General features: G+C 40.2%; 1 protein-coding gene across 5 annotated transcripts in view; it reads left to right on the plus strand.

Annotated features, from left to right (window-relative positions):
- The window catches only part of oxr1 (oxidation resistance 1), a 168916-nt gene that overhangs the window by 105497 nt on the left and 39818 nt on the right, over positions 1-23601 (plus strand). For all 5 annotated transcript variants that reach the window (XR_002752597.1, XM_023331613.1, XM_023331615.1 and 2 more), the window contains one exon: positions 14269-14351. Coding sequence is in view for 4 of the 5 variants with exons in the window: in XM_023331613.1 (XP_023187381.1) it covers positions 14269-14351 (83 nt within the window). In the remaining variant the exon portion in view is untranslated. The remainder of the gene's footprint in view (positions 1-14268; positions 14352-23601) is intronic.

Here is a 23601-nt window from a genome sequence, read left to right on the forward strand (position 1 = left end):
ATGAGTGTACATGATGTACAAGTGTATAGATAGTATAGAGATAGTGATGCTATTGACTGAGCTAAATCATGGCAAACAGAGCTCAGCCATTTATCGAATCCTACATTAAGTCACACACTTACCTTCACTGTCGACTTGGAGACAATTATTGCCCAACATGCAAGAACCTTAAAGCTAATGGTTGGAAAGATCTCAGTGTAATTAGCAAGCCTAAAGAATGAATGTATAATACAGTGAGGAGGAAGAGGCTGTGGGCTTTAACATGACCAAATTCTCCTGTTTCTTCTTAGTTTTTCTAATTGGTTGTGGCTGCTTAGCATCCCAGATACACAACATATAAAGTAGGTTTTAATCTGACTCAGTATGGATACTGGTGAGGCTTCGTCATAAATTAATCAGTTTTTTTAGACTCACAGGGTCTGTTTCTATTCCTACTACTTATTCTGAACATCAGTTGTACCTGTTTTATATACTCATGTGTTGTGTTATTGCATTTGTTTCTCTTAAATCTTAATCAGTAAGACTTTTTTCCTTTAGATTAAAAAAAAAGTTAAATAAAGTTAAAAAGCTCATACATTTTGTGACGTGAAAATTTATTAAATGTAGAAGTAAGAGAATGCCTTTGGAATTGGACCCATAATGGGTAAACACCAGAGACATTTATATAAAAAAAGAGAAAGTATAACATACAACCCCCAAAAATATATTTTGACCACCTAACAAAAATAAAAGGTAAAATTATATTTTATTGATGAGAAAGTGAAAACAAAAAACATGTTTTGAGTCTCTGAATTGGATTAAGAAATAATTATTAAGACTTTGGCAATTTTCCTCAGATGATTTCTTTTCCCAAACATTTTTAATGTGATTTGCATTTAGGAGGGTTAGGGCCCACAGTTTCCTGAATACATGAGACCTCCTCTAAAGGTGCTTAAAGCTGACTATTTTGATAGTTAAAACACCAAATATACCTTAATAAGTATTAATATGCACAGTGGAAATGGTATTGGCAATACTGCAGAATCTAATAGCTATTGTCTTCCTTATTATTACTATTTGAGATATAGCCAATTATATCCAAAGGATAAAGCAACCATCAGCAAATAGTACCATCACATCTCAGTATTTCTGCTCCATTTTCTTTTGAATATTTTGGGGTAAAAAATCTACAAATAGGTACATTTTCCACAAAAAAATGGAGTTATGTTCTACAGACAAATTCTTAAATAGGCAGGGGTCCACTGGATAAAAACGTTGGATTTGGGATGAACATAGCCTGTAGATCTGAATGTTTGTGAATTTTATCGTGTTGGTCTCCCATGAAGCCAAATGACAATTTTGATACATTTTACTTATTACTATCTATTCTAAAACAAAGATTTTTGGCACCCAGTCCAATATCACGGTTCTTACTCCATAGTGCTTGGCTCTGCCTGTGTTTACCGTTGCAATGGCTGGAACAGTAAATCAGAGAAGTTGCTTTGCTTTTCTTTTTAAAGGAGCCAGGGAAAGGCATTGACGCCTGTTAATTAACCTCTGTAATTGCAAAAATTCCTTATCTGTTCTAGCTGAATTATTTTCTTCTCGTAAACTAATCAGTTAATCGTCTAATTGCTTTTGGCCTCTTCTGGTAAACACAATACGTAGAGGTTTTGCTGTGTCAGTGCCCCCCACATTCAACCATTGAAGCACGACAGAAAAAGCCTTCCAGTTTTAAGACCAAATTACACATTAAGAAACTAAACGCACAAATGGATGTACTTAAGCATCTCTCTATTTGACTTTTCCTCTCAAACTAAGCCTTCTGCCGAAAAATGTTTCTCAATTGCAGCTTTTTCACACAATAATATTTTTGCCATTTAGTCTGTAGTAGGTTTGTCACCATGGAAACAGTCATGTACATGTTAAGAATATTAATGTTGCAGAACGCTATCATGACACACCTCAGCGCAGATCAGTCTCCATTTTAACACTGACGACTCAGCAACGATGCATCCAGTTTGTGAGACGAGGCGATGCACCGGGTTCACAAGAGTGAGACCAGGCCAGGTTTGCGATATATTGTGCAGCTTCAGTTTTAAAGAATCTGTAATCAGTGTAAAATACTTTGATCCCATTTGACTACTCTGTATTTATCACTGCTATGGCTCATTTTAAGGTGATTCCACCAAAAGACAATAAAGGTGCCACAAATTCCCAATCTTCAAAGAATCAGTGTTCGAAGTAGGAAAATGAAATTCAAGTCTTAAGTATTTTATGTTGTCAATGATAGATGATCAAATGCAGTTCAGGTTTCTTGAAAATAAATGAAATACCCATTTTTATCATCAACACTATGGCACAAATGAGACAGTAATGGCAACATCAATTACCACCTGCCATTAATTTGAACAGCCTAATATTCTTTGCAGATTCACTTAACTGTTTTTACACAAAACTGCTAACTGGAAACAGAGTATTTTCAGATGTTGAGTGGGAAAAAGTTCCATGTTTAGACGGCACTATGAAGACGCATTAAATCTGCTATAGTGGTAATGCGAGGGCGCTAGATGGCACTGTGATTTTAACATGTAGTCGAAACATGCATGTGCTTTGACCTTTAGCTTCCAACTCAGTAGCTTTCACCTTATTTAGAAAACAGTAATTAGTTTTTGATTAACCAAATGTTAATGTCACATAAATTTCTTATCAGAAGTTATATTAAGCTGAACAGGCTAAGTAGCACACACAGTACAGTGCTGTCCACCATTGTTTTTGTTAATTGCTTTTACACCTGCGGGTTACTTCACACCTCCTGCCTGTTTGTGGATTTTTTCGTAGAGCACATCTAAAATATTTGAATTAAAATACAGGTTGCGAGGCTGCAATAGCTAGACACAATGCTACTTGACATGCTATTTGCTGGTATTTCCAAACCAATCCTGGTATTTTTCCTTGATGATGAATGGCTGTAACTCTAATCTAACTAAGAGAGTGGATATTAGCTTCTGCGATAGTTCCAAGATGGTTTCCACTGTGCGTATTAATTCATACTAAGGTATATTTAGTGTTTGAACTATTAAAACAGACAGTTGTAAGTGCTTTTAGAGGGCATCTCAAGTATTCACAGTATAAGCAAAGTCATGTTTTTATACTGAGCTAACCTCAATCCTGTACATAATGGCTACTGATACTGAGATTGTTTTAAATCCACTGTCGCATACCTGCTTCAATAAAAGTCAGGCTTCAAAACTCCTTATTGTAACAGAACTGAATTAAAAGGGCTGCAAATGATGGTAGACTAAGTGGTGGTTTGTTCCACTTCAGCACCAATGAGGCTCTTAATGTGATTTGCAGATGTACAATGTAATAAATCACTAAATGATTATTATTAAGTCTGGGGGAAAATTTGTCTGCACCAAGCTCTGATGTTTGTTCATAAAAGTAAAATCATTTCCATTAAGTAAATTAAAGAAGTTTGCATAAACTGTTCACTGATGCATTTTTAATTAAAATAGCCTCCTCTGCTTAACACAATGAGACCAGAGGGCAGAGCCCAGACATTAAGTAGAAGCCGGAATGACAGTTAGTTAGATAAAGTCCAGCCACCATGTAGTCTGTATATTCTGACATACAACATGCTTCTCCAGGAGACGACGTCCTGTTTTTCCAATGTTTTCACGTTTCGTACTTGAGGCTGATTCAGTAATCCCGTGTGATTCACTATGATTCACCGTGGTTCAATATGGAAGGAACATTTTCCAGCAGGATGATGACAAAAGTTTTTAATTATGGAGGACAAGCTGTTGTAGTGAGCCTGACAGAGTTTCAGGTTATTCTCTCATTCATCATGTCGCTGCCAACTTCCCGTCATATAATTAGAGATGGGGAATGGAAACTGCTGTGAAATGTTAAATCTGCTAGGTTTTATAAAAATATATTACCAATGAATAAATGACGTGAATGTAAGCTAATTTGCTCAAAAAGTAGGATGTCTCCCAACAAAAACGGCTGGGAAGAACTGGTTAAGATCGCACTTGAAAGGAACTCCTTGGGGTTCCAGTTCAAGTCTGGGTCTCCTGTTTCTGTCTGTGTGCTACCGCCTGCGCTCGTCTCATTTTTTTGGGTGAGATGTTTGTGTTTGAAACGTAGGAAGAACAGAGAGTGAGTAATAAAGGTTTGCAATGCACAGTTAACAATGCACAGAGACGATCAATCTGGGGATGGTGTTTGATTCCAGTCTTTTTCTGTAATTTCACTAAAACAGCATAAATCCAAAGTTGACGATTTGTGGACAGTTTCCAACGGCGATATAAATTTTAGTCAACTTAGTTTGAATTCACTGTGGAACATTGAGACTTCACGTTATGCCCGGTTCACGCGGCAAGATTTCAAACTTATTGCCCGATTTTCAAAACCTGAGAGACCTCCCAAGTGACAATTAAAAAAATCTAAGGCATAACAGGTTTGGTCATACAGTGTGTGTTGTTGTAGCCACACCTAAACCGTTTTCACTCACCAACATTCAAATTTGAGATGGGAAATCTCACAAAACCTTTCAAGACCAAACGTGAGTTCAGAGTAAACAAACATGGCCGACTGGGAAGAAGCAATGGCGATAGTTTGTGGACTTTAACAGAGAAACCAATAGAGAGAAAAAGACTCCAAAGCTGTAATTTTCTTATGTTAAGGTCCCTCCTGTCTATTAGCATTGCTAACAGGTTAATTTATACACTTAACTTTTTTTTTACTTTACTTGGAGCTTTTATTGGGTAGCTTAAAAAGTGAATCTTCCGCCGTAAAATCCGCCTCCGAGATTTTCTACGTGATTGGAAAATGTAGAAACAGATTTTTAAATTGAACTTCTTTTTTTTCCCCACAGTTTCTTCTCGTATTCGTGTTCTCTGCTTTAACGTCCTTATTGACTGATGTAGTTATTTTTTAACAAAACTGTATCGGTCAGATAAGTAAAACTTGGTCAGTATTAACCAGTTTTTATTTACGCCCTGTTGCTGTGTGTGTCTGGAGGTGGGTTGGTCATGTGGGATTGGTTTGGACATCTGATAATGGTAGTGATGTCATAAGTCTGGTCGTGTTTTTTTTTTTTCACGGTGGTCAAAAAAGAAATATATCCAATATTGATGATTATTGTTTTTTTGTCCAAAATAGAAATAATAATATATCTACATTGATCCATTCCTTCATGCTTCAATTTCATGTTTTAAAAAATGTTTACTTTTCTGCATGTAAATGATTTTCTGGAAAAAAGGTGCTACAGGAACAAAGCTCAACTAGCTGTGTAAAAAAGAAGTAAGCCAGGAACGCAACGGGAGTGAGATTAGTTGACAGGGGAAGAGCTTTAATGAGGGAACGGGGCAGATCCAGTTCCTCCTGTTCTGACGCGGGATCCCGCTCACACTTCGCCACACACAAAAAGTGCAAATCAGCAAAGTTTCTAATAAAAGCCGAGTGGCGCTCTGTGTGGGCTGGCTCTGTAACGTAGAGCTGAGGAGTCCTGAAACTGTTGGCAAACTGTGGCTTCCTGTCTCCCTGTGATTCCCTGTGCTTCAGTAGACGGCTCCACCACCACGTCGCTCACTACCAGGAAATACTGCTGCTTCTAACAGCTGCTGCTTTACAGCTGCACCACTGTATTCGTGTCTTCATTTTATTGAACACATTTTGCCCTTTCCTTCCTTTAGGTCATGCTCAAAAGCTCTCTGAGGCTATCAATAACGACAATTATTTGCTCTTGTTAGTGTGATACATTGCGTTTATATTTTCACGCCGCAGCACAAGAGATAATTGGAGCATTCATATGTGTAATTGCTTTCCTGCACCTTGGGAGATATTTACGGTTTTGCAAAGTTTATAGAAAAGCATCGCTGCTTTGCTTTTATTGTGATCTGGTGGTGTAAAATATTCCAGCCGCAGCCTTTTAAATGGAAGCACGTTATTGACAGAGCTGGTTGTGTTGGACTGGAGCCACATGTGAAGTATAGAAACATGTGTCATCTACCCCGGTTTTAACACCAGCAGCAAAATTAGATCGAATGTCTCATCAGGTCTCCCAGTTGAATGACATTACAGTCGTAAATGCTTTAAATGCTCATTAAATCGCTACTAAAAACCAAGTGGACACGCAGTAAATGTGTGATGTCCGATTCATGCCCTGCCTCACACTTTTATCCAACATTTTTTAAATCAATGAACGCTGGAGCACGCCGTTTATCCTCTGACGTCTTCTCAGGAATAAACGGTGAAGCCATGATGTTTTTTGTGTTGTGAAGCAGGGATGTTATTGCTCTACCTGTGCTGGATTGGATTTGGGATTGAACTTAATGGTGAGCTAATTCCGTTTTTTTTTTTATGTTTTTTTTATATATACGTGGCTTAAGGGTCCCTGTTTTTTACAGGCAATCATAAACTGTGCCGGCAGGGCTGCTGCTGTTCACCACCTTTAATAGCATTAGATGCTGAAGGCAAAGCTTGTTTCCTGGGGTCTCTAGAGCCAAGCTCCCCCTCCTCTCCCTGTCTGAGGAAGGCAAACACCTGTAGCTGTAGGTCATGTTAAATAAGATGGAAGGAATAGAATGGGCCTAAAATAGCGTTTCTACCAGAAAGGTGATAATGTAATGATGTAAAGCACTTTGAAATGCCTTGTTGCTGAAATGTGGTATACAAATAAAATTTTATTGATTGATTGATTGATCACGCGGATCAAAAAATATTGTGTTAAAATCACAGGTTATAATCATGCAAATATGCTTTTTTTTGGTTCCACAATAGCCTGGGAGTGGAAACTCTGTCTATAGCAGTTGGTTTTCACAAATGGTGCTGTGTAATGCCGACCTGAAGGTAAAAGACTAAATAGTTTGTATCCAGAATGTATGGACGCATACATTCTGGACACATACAAACATCAACATTTTTTCTTCAAAAATGCTGATGAAGAAAATGTCTGGGTTGACTTTGATGACACTGAAGTCCACAAACCAGATCCTGACTTCCTCGGGCACAGAGGAGCTCACCACTGTCCCTGCCTGGATTGCAAACTTCGGAGAGAAGCCTCCATTTGTTCTGAACAAAGTTGTTTAGCACCTGTTCAGCACGGCTGTGGTGCAGAGCTTTTCTCTGCTGCTTAAAGGGGAGGAATTCTAAAAATATCATCTGGGGAAGGCTGGCTGGATACAGCCAGGAGGCAGGGGAAACAAGGCAGTGCGGGGAAATTGGCTGCTTGTGTATTCTATCAGACCCAAAAGGGAATGTTTGTCATGAAGTCGCCTGCTTGAGGTTTTCATGGCTGTTTACAAAGTGAAGGGGGGCTGTATATTTAGCTGCCGTGATTCATGCTCAGCAGATTCCATGGCTACAAAACAAAGGAGGATTTTTTTATTATTATTATTTGTCATGCTTAGTATTATTCAAATTATCAGTAGTTAATAACTGTAAAAACTGATTTCAGCTGATTCTGATCAGCGATGCACCGATGATCCACTCTGTTCACTTCGGATACTGATGCAGATATCTGAGGTTTAGTTTACCGATCTGAGACAGAAAAACAGCTGAATTGACTTAAAACATCCCCTTTTTTAAGCAGACAGAAATGTACTTAATTACAAATTTATTTGATAACTCTGCACCAGTGCATCACACTGAAATACTCCCAATAGCTTCACAAGCTTGGTCAGACATGGAAAATTCAAATTCAGTTCAGATTCAAAAATACTGTATTGATCCCAAATGGAAATTAAATGTCGTTGTAACTCCTATTAATTCAGAATTCTTCAGAGAGTTGCTGTAGATGTTGATGGCTGTGGACAGGAAAAATATCCTGTAGCAGTCTGTGTTACAGCGAATTTAAAGAAGCCCCTGACTACAGACGCTCTGGTTTTCTAAGACAGTCTCTTGAAGTGGATGGTCAGGGTTGTCAATCATTTAAAAAACAAAATTAAACAAAAACACAGCTATAATTTGTTCAGTCAGTGGAATTCGGACTATAACAGCCGATGTAAAATAAATCTTAAAGCATGATGTTGCTTAGAGCAGGAAGCCTAGAATTGGACTGAATAGATCTGTCCTTATGTCACTGATACCTGATATAGAATTTTTTTCAATTTCCCCACCGATACAGATATTAACATCTGATTGGTAAGATCCTGATTTATCTTCAATAACTGTAATGAATACAGTGTAACAGTATACAGTCTTAAATTAATTTTGCCTGTACTGTCTGAATCTGATTTGTGTTGTTGAAATCACTCTTTGATAAAAGTATATTTTGAAAACATCAAATCGAACATTAGATTTCTCACTTTTTTTAAAAGATCCTGCTACAGATTCTAAACCAGGATTATATCAGTGAGTGAGAAGTGAGCTGTTGGATTGTGATGAAGCCCGTCCAGCCTGATGAGAGGCGGCCTTTGTTTTCCCTGACACACAGCAGCTTCTTTCAGCCTCTGTCCCAGTCTCAAAGCCTCCCTCTCACAGTTGACCTGCCCTCCCCCCCCTCTTGTAATTCAGCCGCTAACGAGCCACTCAGAGAGGCTTTTATTGGAAACGACAACAGTAAAAAACGGCTCAACGCCAGCCGGAGAAACTGTTTTTTTACTCCAGTGAGCAACAAATTGGATAACTAGGGAGTTCCGTTCACCTCTGTAAAGATTTATCTTTTTTGTTTTTTTTCTTACCCACTGTGTGGTTGAGCGAATATAACTGCATTATCAAGACTGCCGTCAGCCAGCGGCACATTTCATCGTGCGTGTCCTGTGTGGCCTCTGCATACTCCAGTTGCTTCTGACTTTGGCATTTCGAGCGAATTGTGTCGTGTGATTGTGATGCATGGCATACGGTGGCGGTGGGTACAAGCTGTGTTTATGTGCCGGTCATTAAATGTAAAAGAAATTTAACAAAATTATCTGCTGATGTCATCATTTGCTCCTGGAACCCTGCAGATTGCATTGAGTCAGTGGACAGTTGCTTGTATCTAGTTGTTGACTTTGCAGTAATCCCTCATTTTGAGCTTGCAGACAGGAAGAAACCTGCAGCAGAACCACAACCTGACTCAGTGTGATCAACATATTGTAATAGAAATTAGTTTTCATCTCCTATTCCTGACATCAGATTCTTTGCTTGCACTCAAAGGGGGCACTATGCTGTGACCCTAATTCAGACACTAAATGATTTAATTATTCAATTCAGTGACCCCTATTTGGTGACAGTCAAAGTTTTCTTTGTCTACCTAAACAAAAAAAACTAATGCTTTGGCCTTCATGAAAAATTTAAGTTTTTTTCTTTAAAAACAAAAAAAGGCAGATTTATTTGCAGCACATTTCAGCAACAAATCAGTTCAAAGCGCTTTACACCTTAAAAACAATACAGTTACCAGTTATGACATAAGTAATAAACATTACATTTTGTCAACAAAATCATCGAGCAAATAGGCAACATATATATTTAGCAATTTTCCATGTATTACGAAACAGAGGCAGCTGTAAACAGGTGGGGTTTTAGCCTTAATTTATGCAAAACTGTTTCAGCAGTTTTTCAGTTTTCTGGAAGTTTGTTCCAGATTTGTGGTGCATAGAAGCTGAATGCTACTTCTCCATGTTTAGTTCTGGTTCTGGGGATGCAGAGCAGAACTGATACAACAGCAGCAGATCTTTAATGTACTGTGGTGCTGAGCTGTTCATTGATTTATAAACCAACAGAAGTACTGTTGCATTAATCAGTGCAACTAAACATGAACGTCCTAGATCTTGCTGGGACATTAGTGCTTCAATCCAGGAAATGTTCTTCAGCTGATGGAAGATTGACTTTGTAGCTGTCTTTATTGTACATTCAAGGATGACAAAAATGAGGTTTAAGTGTGATTCAACGTGGAAATAATTTAAGAGTTCATCTAGTGCAGGGAGATTTAAATGTTTGTAAGTTAATGAGTTTTATATATGCAGGTTATCATAAGGTGTTGTATTTTCTACCTGCTCCTTTTCGAACAAATTTTGTAAAATTGCATCGCGATGAGTGATTTTTTTTTCTGTTTTTAATGTTTATTGTCTGCTTCAAATAAAATAAATAAATCCTGTAAATGTTCTTGAGGTGATAGAAGGCTGACTTTGTAACTGTGTTTATGTGTTTCTGAAGGTTAAGGTCTGACTTCATCACTAAAACCAGACTTCAAACCTGATCAGTAGTTTTTCTAGCTGTAATAACTGAAGCTGTGTGTTAACTTTTGGGGGGTGGAGCAGTTCAACAGGTTTTCCTTTCAAGCAACAACAAGCCTGAGCTGTTTCCACTTCAAGAGGCTATTTCTGAGCTCTGCAGTGTGCCTGGAAAAAAAACACTAATTTCTTCTGTGGGTCAGTTTTTAATTGCAGACCATTCACAGAATCACCATGTTCCATCACCCCTGCTGCTAATGCATATCTGCTTTTCTCCTGCACTGCCCATCTGTCTGGCTCTTTTCAGCCTGCTTCCTCCCGCTGCCCCTGCTCTGTTATTTCAGCTTTTTTGAAATTATCTCCCACTTAAGTAGAGCGCGCTTCATGTTAAAAGCTGTGTTTGCGGTGAGAACAAAAGAGTTAAGTTGGGCTGGAAGTTGCTATCCGCTGCACTGGAATGACCCGCAGTTAAACAAAAGACTCGCTCGGATTATATTTCGGAATAAGGCGGCGTGAAATCAGAGATGTGACGCGTCGCCTCCAAATAGCAACACAAAACCGATCGTTCCCAATCGGCAGCCCTGCTATGTATTTTCTTCCGGAAAGCAATCATTCTTCCAAGGTTTTCATTTGGATGCTGAATAATTGATTTGGCAAATACTCACGGTTTGTGCATACACTGTGTGTTTAACACAAAATATTCATACCGCTACAAGCTATTTAAAGTTAAAATGAATATCTCATTACACAGAGAAATAAGCAGCCACAGTGCAAAGTAACCCGCCTTCAAAGTGCATTTATTCATGAAATGTATTACAATTATGTATCTAAATAACGTATTAGTGAGGTAAATACATGTGCTCAGGTAAATATTTGATATTTGGTAGATGAGTAAGAAGCAATGAGCTAAGCAGGTTTTTTTGCAACATTAGGGACTGGTTTGGCTATGAGTAACAATAAATAATTACTTACAGCAATTAGCAAAATTAGTAATTTAGATGAAAATGTCCAAGTCGGTGCACCACCTGATTATCCCAAATTGTTCACTCTCAGTTATTGTCTCTAAATACCCTGAACTCCAAGGCTGTATGGGGATATGAGAGCACATTGTTCAGTAAGTGAAAACCATTTAGATTGTCAAGAAGAAGTCAGATTTTTTAGATTAACGAAATACATGAAACAGTTAAAAACAAGTTTCTGGGAGATCAGTTCAGTCAGGGATCGTTACAGATGATTGGGACCTCAATCTGATGTTTCGGTTTGGATCTGGACATCCTGCAATTCCTTTTATAAAGAAATTCCAGATTGGTCAAAATTTTTACATTCATAGTCAGTCTTTCTGTGTACAGATGCATTTAGTTTTTTTCTATATTCTGAAGGAGGTTAGGGTTAGTTCAGGTTAGCACTTTGTTTTAGCAAGTAAGAAACTGTTTGCTATTGTGCTCACATGTTTAAAACTTTGTCAATTAGCTTTGCATGTCTAAGGGGTGAAATAGATGCACGCTCCAAAGTGATTAGCTGTCAACCATCTGGTCTGCTTGGATGACGGTTGTGTAATAAACATCCACAAATTACTGAACAGATTTTAAGATGTCATGAAAACCCTTAGAAAATATGCAAAGTCGAAAAGTCAGCTAACGTGAAGAAAAAAAAAATTGTGAAAATGTTGACCGTTTACCAGTGATGATCCAGCTCTAATGATGCTCCAGGGTTGATTTTAGGAAAGTAAGCCCCCAGTATTTTAACAGCTCTGATAACACCTGAATCAGCTCTGATCCTTTCCTCTCTTTCTCATTCTCTGCCAGGCAGTCCCAAGTCCCAGAAATAGCAGCACTGGTGTATGAGTCATGTTTTTGAGCCATATATATATATATATATATATATATATATATATATATATATATATATATATATATATATATATATATATATATATAGAGAGAGAGAGAGAGAGAGAGAGAGAGAGAGAGAGAGAGAGAGAGAGAGAGAGAGAGAGAGAGAGAGAGAGAGAGAGAGAGAGAGAGAGAGAGAGAGAGAGAGAGAGAGAGAGAGAGAGAGAGACTGAAACAAGTGGCAAATAAAGGGAATTCTTAAAGATTGGCAGAAGAAGGCAGGGCTGTGGGCCAGTGGTCATGAACTGAGTGGCCAGTACTTTGTATCTGGGATGTCCTGACCTATATTATTCCTTAAGACAAATTTAGTAGAAGCCATGGACCAAAGCCAGTCCCTTGGGAAAAGCTTCTCCATTCCCAGAAGTCTCTTTGCGGTTTCTTTTATCTTCTGGCCCATCTTTTGCTTCAGTCTTTCTTCTCATGACTTTCAATATTCCATCCATCCCCCCTCCTTCATCCTTCGTCTCAATTTTCCTACTCCATAAGCCCGCCTCTATCATCTTCTCTCGTCATTAACCCATTTATCATCTGCAGGCCCTCATTCTATGCCTTTTTATCGTCCCAAACGTCAGCTGCTCTTATTCTCTCACCCCTCTCCAAACATTCACCTTCACTTCTACAGAAGAGAAGATTCACAAGAGAAGATGAGAGTCGATTCTTTAGGAGTTGGATGAAAATGAAAGCTCTAGTTTAATTTTAGGGAAGCTACCAGCAACGATTTTTGCAACTGCTTCTTTTGATGATTAATCAGATGAAGCAGGAAGAGTAGCCATCTTGCTGTCCGGCAGTTCTGGGTTGGATTCCAGCTTCCTCCTCGCCACATGTGGATATGCCCTTGGGCAAGGCACTTTACTAATGCTGCAGCTAATCATTATTTTAGCAATTGATTATTTTTCTTAATTACAAGTGAGAACTACAGTATGTCATCACTGAGTTGCACACAGTTACTGCATTTAATCATATTTTGGACTTTACTGACATTTATTAACGCTCTTGTGGAAGAAACATTGGAGAAAAAAGTACATTTTATTGAAAATGAAATTTTTAACATCAATTTAAATTTATTGAAACACTACATGACTAAAGAATAAAAGAAATCAAATAAACTATGTAACAAATGTCCACCCTAACAGAACAGACCATGAACCTTTTTGTTGTTGTTGCTGTTATTATTATTATTATTATTATTATTATTATTATTATTATTATTATTATTATTATCTCAGATGCAAAATGTGCTTTCACATTAACCTGCCAGTTGGACTAGAGATGAAAATTTTCCACCTGACTATGACATGTATTTGCATATAAACGTTGGTTAAAACATATTGTCCCATTTTTTAAAAGAAAACTTGAATTTAAATGTATCATGTATAAGAGTGTTGTTCAATTTTAGCTTAATTACTGCTCTAAATCTGTTGAACTTTATGCCCTTTTTTCAGGTTGTATAGTTACCAATTAATTGATTTGCAAATTAGCTGACAAATATTTAAGTAATTGCGATTAATCACAACTTATTGCAATTAACCACAGTTTAGTTTGATTAATTGTGATTAACCAAAATTTATTCCGATTAATCATAATTACTCGTGATTAATCCTGATATCAAAATCTATTTGATTTCCTTTTAAAGCATCACATCTTCCAACACCTACAGCCCACTTCTTCATTAACTGCTTTCCTGAATCGTCCCTCCATTACCCAAGCAGCACGTATAGCACTGAACCCTCCCCTACAACCTCAAACATCCTCCTTCCTCCCTCTGGTTCAGTCCCCACTTTGCTTCTTCTTCTTCCCTTCCCCAGCTGTAGCGTACCCCTCTTCCCATCTGAATCTTTTCCCCTCCTTTCCCCCGATGGAGGTCAGCCTGGTCTGTTTCAGCTGGGACAGGCGACCGGGGGCGGAAGGCAAGGTGAACTGCTTTCAACGGCCGTCGGCCCGCTATGTGCTGGGCTAGGAGAGGAGAAGAGGGAGGAGGAAGGAAGGCAGAGCGAGGGGAGGACAGCGCGATAGAGAGAGAGCTGGATAGAAGCAAAGCAAGAACCAGCAAGAAGGAAAGAGAGAGAGAGAGAGAGAGGGGTCCGGCGCTCGCTCGCAGCTCGTATCGCTGGCTGGCTCGCCCGCTCGCTGTTGACGAATGAGCTGTCTACCCACGGGGCTGGGAAACAGCAGCTTGTGACAAGCTGGGGGAGAGAGGAACATGAATGTAATGCGCACCTTGCCTCGTTTGCTTTCAGATACCGGCCAGAAGAAGACTCCAGAAAAGAAGGATGGGAGGCGCATGTCGTTCCAGAGACCCAAAGGGACCATCGAATATTCTGTGAGTAACGTGCAGAAAACTCGGAGCGCTGCGTGTTAATGTACCTCCAGTCTTCCTTGTGCCTTTTCCGTGCAGCAGCAGTAATAGCAGCTGCTACTGGCTCCTGCAGCTTTGAGCGACTCCAGCAGTATAAGACATGCAGCAAGAAACATGCAGGAACTGTCTGACAAGAAGTATTTTATAGATTTTCGTTGCCTAACACGTGTGCCTCATTCCTGAACTGTTTACATAAAGGGATGTGTGTGTGTGTGTGTGTGCGTGCGGGTGTGTGTGTGTGTAAACAAGGCTTAGAACGTGCGTCCTGTTTGGCAAGGCGACATTCATCTCCATTTTGCATGTTGATGTTTGGGAAAGAGACGGGGTTGGTGTTGGTGGGTATGGGGGAGGAAATGTGACAGTTCTGTTGGGTCTTCCAGCTGGACCCGGAGCAGGACACGCAGGCAGGAAGCGCTGGCGGGACGCAGATTTGTTTTTCCTCTCACTCCCCTTGGCGGCACAGCGGCAAACATTCCACCACAGAGATCGCTCAGTCTCGCGAATGACCTTCCAACTGTGTTGTCATTTCTATTGATTTAGCTGTTGTGTGGCAAAAGGGGAGGGAGGGGGTAGAGAGAGAGGGTAAGAGAGAGAGAGAGGACTCCTGTTCCCAGGCATGAACTGAAAACAGAGCTCTCTCTCTCTACTTCCACCTTCCCTGCTTATGTTCTTCAAATGACCCTCAAACCCAACTGCAGTCAGACGGCGTTTTCCCACCTCTTTTCTCCGTGGCAACCACCGAGAGTGGCAGCAACGCGTCTCCGCGGCGCGAAAAGACGAGAGGAAGGAAGGGAGTGAAAGAAGGGAGGGAGCAATGGGGTTGTGTTGTTGTCATTCCGGCTTTCGTTAAATCCCTAAAATTGACCCAGCAGCACCTCCACCTTCTACCACCCTGCCAAACCTGTCAGTCATTCCCCAGTCCTGCTGATTGACACCCTCCTTGTTTACCTTGCCTGGGTTCCAACAGCCTCCACCATTCCGGCACATTTCCTTCACTCTCAACTCTGAGTCACATCCCCGACACACGCAGGGGAGCAGAGTCTGCCGGACGGACAGAAACGCTGATGGCTAGCAAACATAAGGGAGAGGCCAGAATTCATATGGCATACTAATCCCGTTCTGGTCGGCCATTCCTTTCTGTCTCCCCCCGTGTTGCCCTCCTCTAGATTACTGGTATTGTGATGGATGGATGGAGCTCCGCCAATGATTTCGTTCCTGCGACTCGACACGGTGCTGCAGCGGCACGCGGTGTGAAGGTGCTCAGGGTATGACCGAGTCCCATTGATCGAGGAGTAGCTTTATCTAAAACTCATCTTCCGCACAGGAGGGGGTCGTGGGGGATGGGGGGGACTGCCGCCGCTGCCGCCAACGTTTCCTGATTTCGCTCGACAGCAGATAAGTTTATAAATAACGCCTGGTGTCCACAGGAAAAAGGAGAATTTCCTCTCGTGGCTGCCTTATCGATGCCATCTCCCTCCATCCCCCCCCCCCCCCCCCCTCCTCTATTGCTGCTTCTTTAGCTCACATGCCGGCTTTTCTTTCCCTTTTTTTTTGTATTGAGAAATAACCTGTGCAGCTGCAGCCTATCTGCCTAGTCACTGATAACGCCAGTCCATTCAGCTCTGGTCTGAGCTATTAGCTGACCTGCATCCAATTAAAGAGAGTTTCAAGTGTCAGGGAACAACCTGGATTTGTTCCCTGTTCTGTCACACCATGGATTCTTTAGGCTCCCGTTGGTGATTTGGATCTCCCACAGCGCTCCAAATTGACTCATACTGTATGAGGACAAGCTGGGGCTTAGTATATGTGTTCAAAGCCAGAATGCTTTTCTTAGTTTAATATACAATGAAAGTTATACATTGTTTTAACAGAGTTGGCCTTTATTAGACAGTTACCTTACAGAAAGACCAGGCCTCAACCCTGGTCTGTATAGACTTAGCCTAGCCGTTGCCTTAAAAGCTTTCTATCCAATTCCACTCGATTCTCATCTCCCTTCAGTGCTTCATCTGGGATTTCTCCCATTGAATTCAATTTCTCATGACGAATTTCATCCGGGACAATCAACAAACAGAAGGTGTTGTGAACAATGATGCACACAGCTTCGAGTAAGCTTCATAGTGTAACTTTCTTCACAATTAAGCTGGAACGTTACAAACATTACAGCCAAATGTTAGCGATTGGGTAAAATGAGATCTAGTTGTTTAAAACTGCAACAGAGTCCGCTTTAATCGACCTCTAGTTCATTTGCCTAGAAAGTACAGTTTGTTTGAGAGGTGCGGATGCATAATCGAAGTCTGATACAGACCAAAAAAGCAAACATTGATCCACCTACAAACCTAGATCTCGGTTCGGTTGCAGAAAACTCTGGCGCAGTTCGAATGCATATGTAAACTCTTAGTTGAAAGAAGACGGCTCCAAAGCAGGACGTAGACTGTAGCACAAGGCATTCAGGTTAAATACAACCAAAACAAACGTGTGAGTCTAGTGCTAGCGGGAGAAATGACTTGTGGTCTTTTACCGAACACAAAAGAGAAATCCTACAACTGCTAAAATCCAATGCCACTCCATTCTTGTTTGTATTTTGTGAAGACGAAAGTTGCGTTCAATCTGAAATCTCAATCTGAGAATATTGCTGCATTTCCAAGTGCCTGCTTCATGCCACACATGAGTGTTTGAAGTTGAATTGTTTCCTATTCAGTGAGTTCTATTTCTGTGTGAATATTCAGTATTTTCCCATCAATCTGAAAACCCAACCCACTCTAAACAAACAGATCATTGGGATTAGCTTAAATCTAAAGATCACATAATTTTATCAAGAAAGTTTAGACTACTCAATCTATGCCACAGTGCCTTGAGTTGAGCTTTCATTTTTGTTCAGATCAGGCTAAAAAGTCAAAGTGGCTGTATGAACCTCAAATTGTATATTTTCTGAACTGTTGTTCGTTCAGTTGAAACTTTGTTGCACAGAGCTTTCTTCTGTCTGGATGGAATATTTTGCTTTTGTACAAACGCTGCTATTCAAAACTCAACTATATTGATGCTTAGGGCATGACATACTTGAGTCTTGTATGCTCAGATTTCTTGGTTACAATCCATGTGACCAAAACAAACTACTTTTTAGATTAAAGCCTAATAGATCACAACCTGGACATTTGATTTTAACACCCTCTAAGGCTCCTAAGTCAAATCTGGGAGACTATCAGCAAAATAACTAGAAGCATTGGGAAAACCTCAAAGATGTCATCACTGTTGCAATGATCTGCAATTATTTTAGAATGTTGAATGGCATAAACTTCCTTTCTCTATAACTCAGAGTACTGGATACCAAAGTTTTAGTTGGTTGCAAAAAGAAGAGAACAACTATGTTATTTCCCAGAAAACAGAATCTCTCTTCAAATACTTGTTAGTGCGCTGAGTTTTCAGCCCCATTAGCAGGGCGTCCACAGGGATCACAGGGTCAGTCGGTCACTCGTTCGTTTGAGAAGTCAGTCGGTCATTTCTTCGCATGGTCCAGGCTGTTGGATTAATGTAACAATTGCAAAGGAAATTGTCCAGAGAATGAGTTCAGATGAGCAGTGATCCTTTTCATACAACTCTGTACACCAAGCAGAATAAAGTTGCCAGTATTACCTCAATAAACTTCACAGATTTTCCAGGTTCCCACAGGTTATGTCCTGTTTACTTAGGTGGTTTCTCATTTCCATAGTGGCTGACATTTATGCTTTTGTATAAAATGTAACAACTACTAGGTGGTCTTGAATCATAGCCAAGACAAAAACCTTCGTTAAACCTGCTTGTAAATGTTGATGCCTGCATTGTTACTGTTGGCAAAATGATGCTAAAAACACAAGTATTTTTTGTTTCTAGAGCAAATGTCTTAGTACATTTTTTCACTTATAACAAGGGAAACATGGAAAAAAATATCTTAGTACAGGTGAAAAAATCTGCCAATGGATTAATCAGTATTCATTAATATTTAAAATAAATATACATATCGAGACATTTGCACTAGAAACTGGTTACAAAAACTTGGTGAGATTTTGTGTTTTTACTGTGAAGATCAGTAAAATATAGCTAAAGATGGATTTTAAATGAGTTAAATTGGAATATGAGTAAGAAAACTACAAATCTCCCAACTTTGTCTGTACTAGTTGAACTAAAGCAAAAATTGAGCTTGAGTATTAACAGTAGACTTCTGTTTAGGTTTGATAGAAAACTAATATTGTGGTCTTTTAAACTGGAGAACATGTCAATAGATGATGGAGAGATAAACAGTGGTAATACTGTAGCTGGAGCATTGACTAGAAATTCTTTATAAATTTAATTTTTTTTTTTTTTTTAGACAAAAATGAGTCCAACACCGAGTTGGCTCTATGATCTCTGTGTCATACTGGAGCTTTTTTGTGGTTTTGGATTTCAGTGCCATAAGGTTCATGGGTTTCTGACTGGAAAACATGGGTGATTACAGCCTGAAGCATCGAAGAAGCAGGTTAGAGCCTGACACAAAGGAGAATCCTTGAGGACTTGGAAGTGAGACAGCAACATTTCTCCTTGAAGTGGATGGAATAATGTCACTTGCTCCCAGGTCACTTGTAGCAGCTCTAAAAATAGGCATGCAAATGATCACCAAGGGTGTAGTTGCACACAATGCACATACCATTCGGTAGTAACGACAAAGTCACCATGGCAACTGTCATGCTAAAGCCGGGCCTTATCCGTCGGTACAAGACGGAGAGTTATGGCTTGAGATGGGATTACGAGGTGGATTCACCCTGAAGTCAAGTTTTATTTTAAGTTTTTTTCTTTTATTTCATTCCCAATGTTGATGTGTTCAGATTTATTTTGAGTCTAATACAAAAAAAGCAATTCAATGACCTCAGTCTAAAAAGGGGTCACATGTAAAAGTAGACAGTCAGCAGCTTCACTGGTCACAGTTAAATGTGTAGATCTGCGATTACATCACATTTCTCATTTTGACCATTTACGTTAACACTCAAAGTGCTCAATGTTATGACAAGATGGAAGCAGACTGTTTAACGGAGTTATTAGTCTGGTCATTCATCCAAACTGCCCTTGCTGTATCATTGTCCACCCTCATTAGACGTGGTGGCCATTATCTGGACATCAGTCACCTTCGAGCTAGCTGCCAACCTCGCCCTTCTTTACACATGGAGGGCGTCACCTCAACTGAAGGAGAACACATTTCTCGTTGCGCCCTGAGATAAATAATGAGCCATATTGATCCAGAGGATAGGACGATAAGGGCCACTGAACATTAGTAACCGTAACCATGCTTTGCCTCCTTCCCACGTCCTTCTGTCAATGTGTCATTGACAGGTCTTTATCAGTAGCTCATGTTTGCATGTCCGCTGGTTAGAGATGGATCCTCTTTCAGTACAACCAACGGTTACATCTCTAAAGTTTTAGAGCAACCAGATATACACGTATCAGCTGCCATGACACCTCTGTTATGGAGGACGTTGGGGGCATTACTTAATGGTTCATCTGTATGAAGGGATTAATTAAGCCTAAAAAGCAATTGTAAATAAACTATTTGAAGTGATTTGTGTGCCAGCATCAGCCAGACATCTTGCTTCGTCGCTGTTTATTTTATTAAACCCCAGATATTTTACACAAGGCATGCTGGAGCAGACGCCAGGTGTACACAGAAGCCATTAGACATTGATTTAAGGCCTTGTTTGGCAGAATTTAGCCAAATATGAATAGTTCATCTTTTAGATATATATAAAAAAGAAAGTCTTCTCTGCTCTCTTGATAAAGGAAAAAGCAGTGAAATAGCTCTGCAATTGTGAAAACCAACATTAAACTAACACCTTAATGATTCAGTCCTAGCATCCTAGCACCTGCCATCTATTAGACACAACTGGACCAACTCTAAACAAATTTCAGCTTTTTTAGTAGGATTTTATTGACATTTGCTCACTCTTTAGCCAAAGCCATATTTCGCCGTGCTAAACTGGCTGTTAAGTCTCACAGACACAGAAGTAGCTGCAGGAGTATCTAATTAGTACTGTCCGTGTTCCACATGGGGTAATCTTCTATATCTGGAATATGCAGTAGGGTTTGAAAGACAAAAAACATTTCTTCCAAATAAAATATCCAGACTTGGCTGAAATCACACACACAACTTTGTGGAATTTTTGATTAACACTAATCATGAAGATTTGGGAACATTTCCAAAAGATTACTTTGCCACAAAACAATACATAACATCAGTAAAAGAACAGAATATTGATGTGCGACAAAGGTGGTGGCAGCACCTGTCTGACGTTAGCAATTTGATCAATTTGCAAAGCAAGTTAATTATGACTCATTTCTATTGAGTGGTACAGCTGGGGTCTGTGCAGATGGACATTCTACTTTGTCTGTTTCTATTGCAACAGCTGCCAATACTACTGATCTGTACCACAACATTTCTGGGCCCCTTCATTCCTAGGTTGTAGGACAATAGCATGGTACAGTTAGGGCGGAGCAACTGGCATCACAGAATACAGTCCACTGACTGGGGTATAAAGAAACATTACTGCTTGTGATGAGCACAAGACATACTAGTGCGTCACGTTTGTCTGCGCAGCATTTAGATTTAACGCCACCAGCCCTGTGAGAGTCTGAGTGTTCATAGAAACCCTCTTTTCAATACGGAGGTCCATAAAATTGTGTACCGAACCTCATCGACTTCACAGATGCTGATGTATTGAGACTGAATGCCGAAACTGAATCAAAAGTTAGTAGTTTTAGTGAAAGACAAACACTTTTTACTGTTTTTTCCCCCCCAGATTTACCCCTCTTACAGGTCATAAATGTCACCTTAATGGTTTCTTTCACAAAAACCTGGCATTTTTACAGCAGTAGATTTTGTGTAGATTTTTTTTTCTGTCCTCCTTTATGTAAGACAGCGGTAAATGGCACCTAGGAAGAATCTATGCTCAGCTGACATACCAGGATGAAAGGCTTTAGCACAAAAGGAGCCTGATTAATTCTTTATCCTCCTCAGTTAAATAAACCAACTCATCTTCTCAAATGAGATTTCCCTTTTAAAATGCTGACCACATACAAAGGTCGTCTCTCAAATATGTTCGGGCCTGGAAATACTCGTGGAATGAGAAATTTGCTGTTCCATCAGGACCCACCAAAGAAATAATTTGAAGGTCTTGGAAGTGCTCAAGTTATTATCTTGCGTTTTATGGTCCTTTTGTAAAAATACAAGTGTTTGTGTCACAGAGACATCTCTGATCTCCCTGACACCTCCCATCCTCTTTCCGACAGGATATTTATCAGTCCGCCTTGCTGCTTTTGTCTGAACGAACCGTAGGCCTCACTTTACGGCCCCGATAAGCTGACAAGTTTTGTAGTGCATGGCCACTGTCAGAAAGGTGTCTAAGATGAGCAAGTTGTTAATGGTGAGGTGGAGTTTCAGATGAGAGACCGGGCTGTCACCACATCCTCTTCCTGCGGTGCAGCTTTAGTGGTTTCCTCTTCTGCATCAAGATGAAAGTCCTGGAGGTGTTTCCTACTTCTATCTTGAACATTCGTTTGCTTGACTCTATTGGCAAAATCCAACGATAAAGGGTTGTATGTTGGTGCAGTTGGGAGTACTGTTACTCCCAACTGTTACTGTTGCACCAAGAATGTCATGGGTTTGAAACCTGGCCTGAGGTCTTCCTGCAAAAAGTTTGCATGTTCTCATTGTGTGTGCAGTAGTTCTTTGAGTATTCCAGATTTCTTACACAGTCCAAAGCCATGTTTGCTAGGTTAATTGGTCTCTCAAAGTTCGTTCTATATATTGTGCTGTAATGGAGTGACAGCCTGTACTGTCAAGGTACTGCCAAGACCAGTATCTTGACAGGACCAGTACCTTGACAAAACCAGTTCCTTGCCAAGACCAGTACCTTGACACTTGCCTCCTTGCAACAAAGTACAAAGCCATTGACCTCATCCATATGGTGTTTTCTGAGTTGCAGAGACTTTGCCTGTTTTCACTACTCTGGTTGCAGCCTCTATTTATTCTAATGTCTATTTTGATTGAATAATTGCATTAAATCTTCCCTGATGAGCAGGCAGCATAAATCCAAAGGTAACCGATTACCTCTGAAATATGAGAAATGCTCTCTAATTTGATTTGTTTCCAAGAAAACGATGGAATTAACATTTAATCAAGCCAGATAATCTAATTAGCTTAAAATACCATCGTTATTGCTCGTCTCTGCGTTGGCGGTCCAAGGAAATCTGTCTGACACTCAAAGTCAGACATCTGGATATACAGGAGGCAGCATGTGAAAGATGTGACTGATGTTTTTGAAAGGTAAGGGTGTAGGACAGATGTGCATCACTTGCACTTTATTTACACTGCACTTATTGGGCTTGCAGTTTACCATCCAATCTGTGCTGCACAACCTCTTCTGCATTGTTCATTGTTGGGGTGGACTCACTGCTGAGTCAGGGAGACTGAATCCCAGCAGCGTGACCGAGCTCAGCTCTTATTAGTTTGTTCCCCCCAGAGGTCGGCTCCCATCTAAAGTCAGCGAAGCCCACAATAAAGCCTGCACGAGAACGCCGCGAACTCCCCTGGTTGTCTCCCGTTTGTTGTTTTCATCCCTCCCACGCTGCTTCAAAGCTCTCTAACCTGAGATTGCATTAGCGCTGATCAGTGACAACGCTTTTAACAGTCAACGTTGTATCTGCTGAGATTCAGCTGGTTTGGCGCGCAGCTGTTGTTTCAAGCCCAAGTCTGTTTTTATGTTATAAAGAGAGTCTCGAGACTCTCCTCCTCCCACTCTTTTAATTGCTCAGCGGTGGAGGATGTTGTCGTCAGTAATTGACCAGAATTGCACGAAACTTTGCTTCAGAAAGCTAATGAGCTGCACTCTGGAGCCAAAACCGGTGACCCAGAGAGGATTCCTGTCACTGTACTTTTGTGGTGATTCGTCTTTTATGGAGCTTTCCAGCTGGATTTCTGCCATCATTAGCTACTTCCCTTGTATGACTTGCCCGTCAGTTACACTGAGAGTCTTCGCAGAGATGATTTATCAGTGGAGGTGTCACTCCCCTGGATGCTTGGAGAAGTCTCTCCTCATCCATAGCCTCTTCTTAGGTGGGCGGCCGACTGGATGAATGGGACTGGAATGTCTTAAGAGACTTAAGAGGAAACCCTAACTGAACCCAGTTAGGGTTTTAAATTGTTTTACCTTTTGTG

Source organism: Xiphophorus maculatus, chromosome 3 (genome assembly GCF_002775205.1).
Source record: "Xiphophorus maculatus strain JP 163 A chromosome 3, X_maculatus-5.0-male, whole genome shotgun sequence".
Classification (NCBI taxonomy): domain Eukaryota; kingdom Metazoa; phylum Chordata; class Actinopteri; order Cyprinodontiformes; family Poeciliidae; genus Xiphophorus; species Xiphophorus maculatus.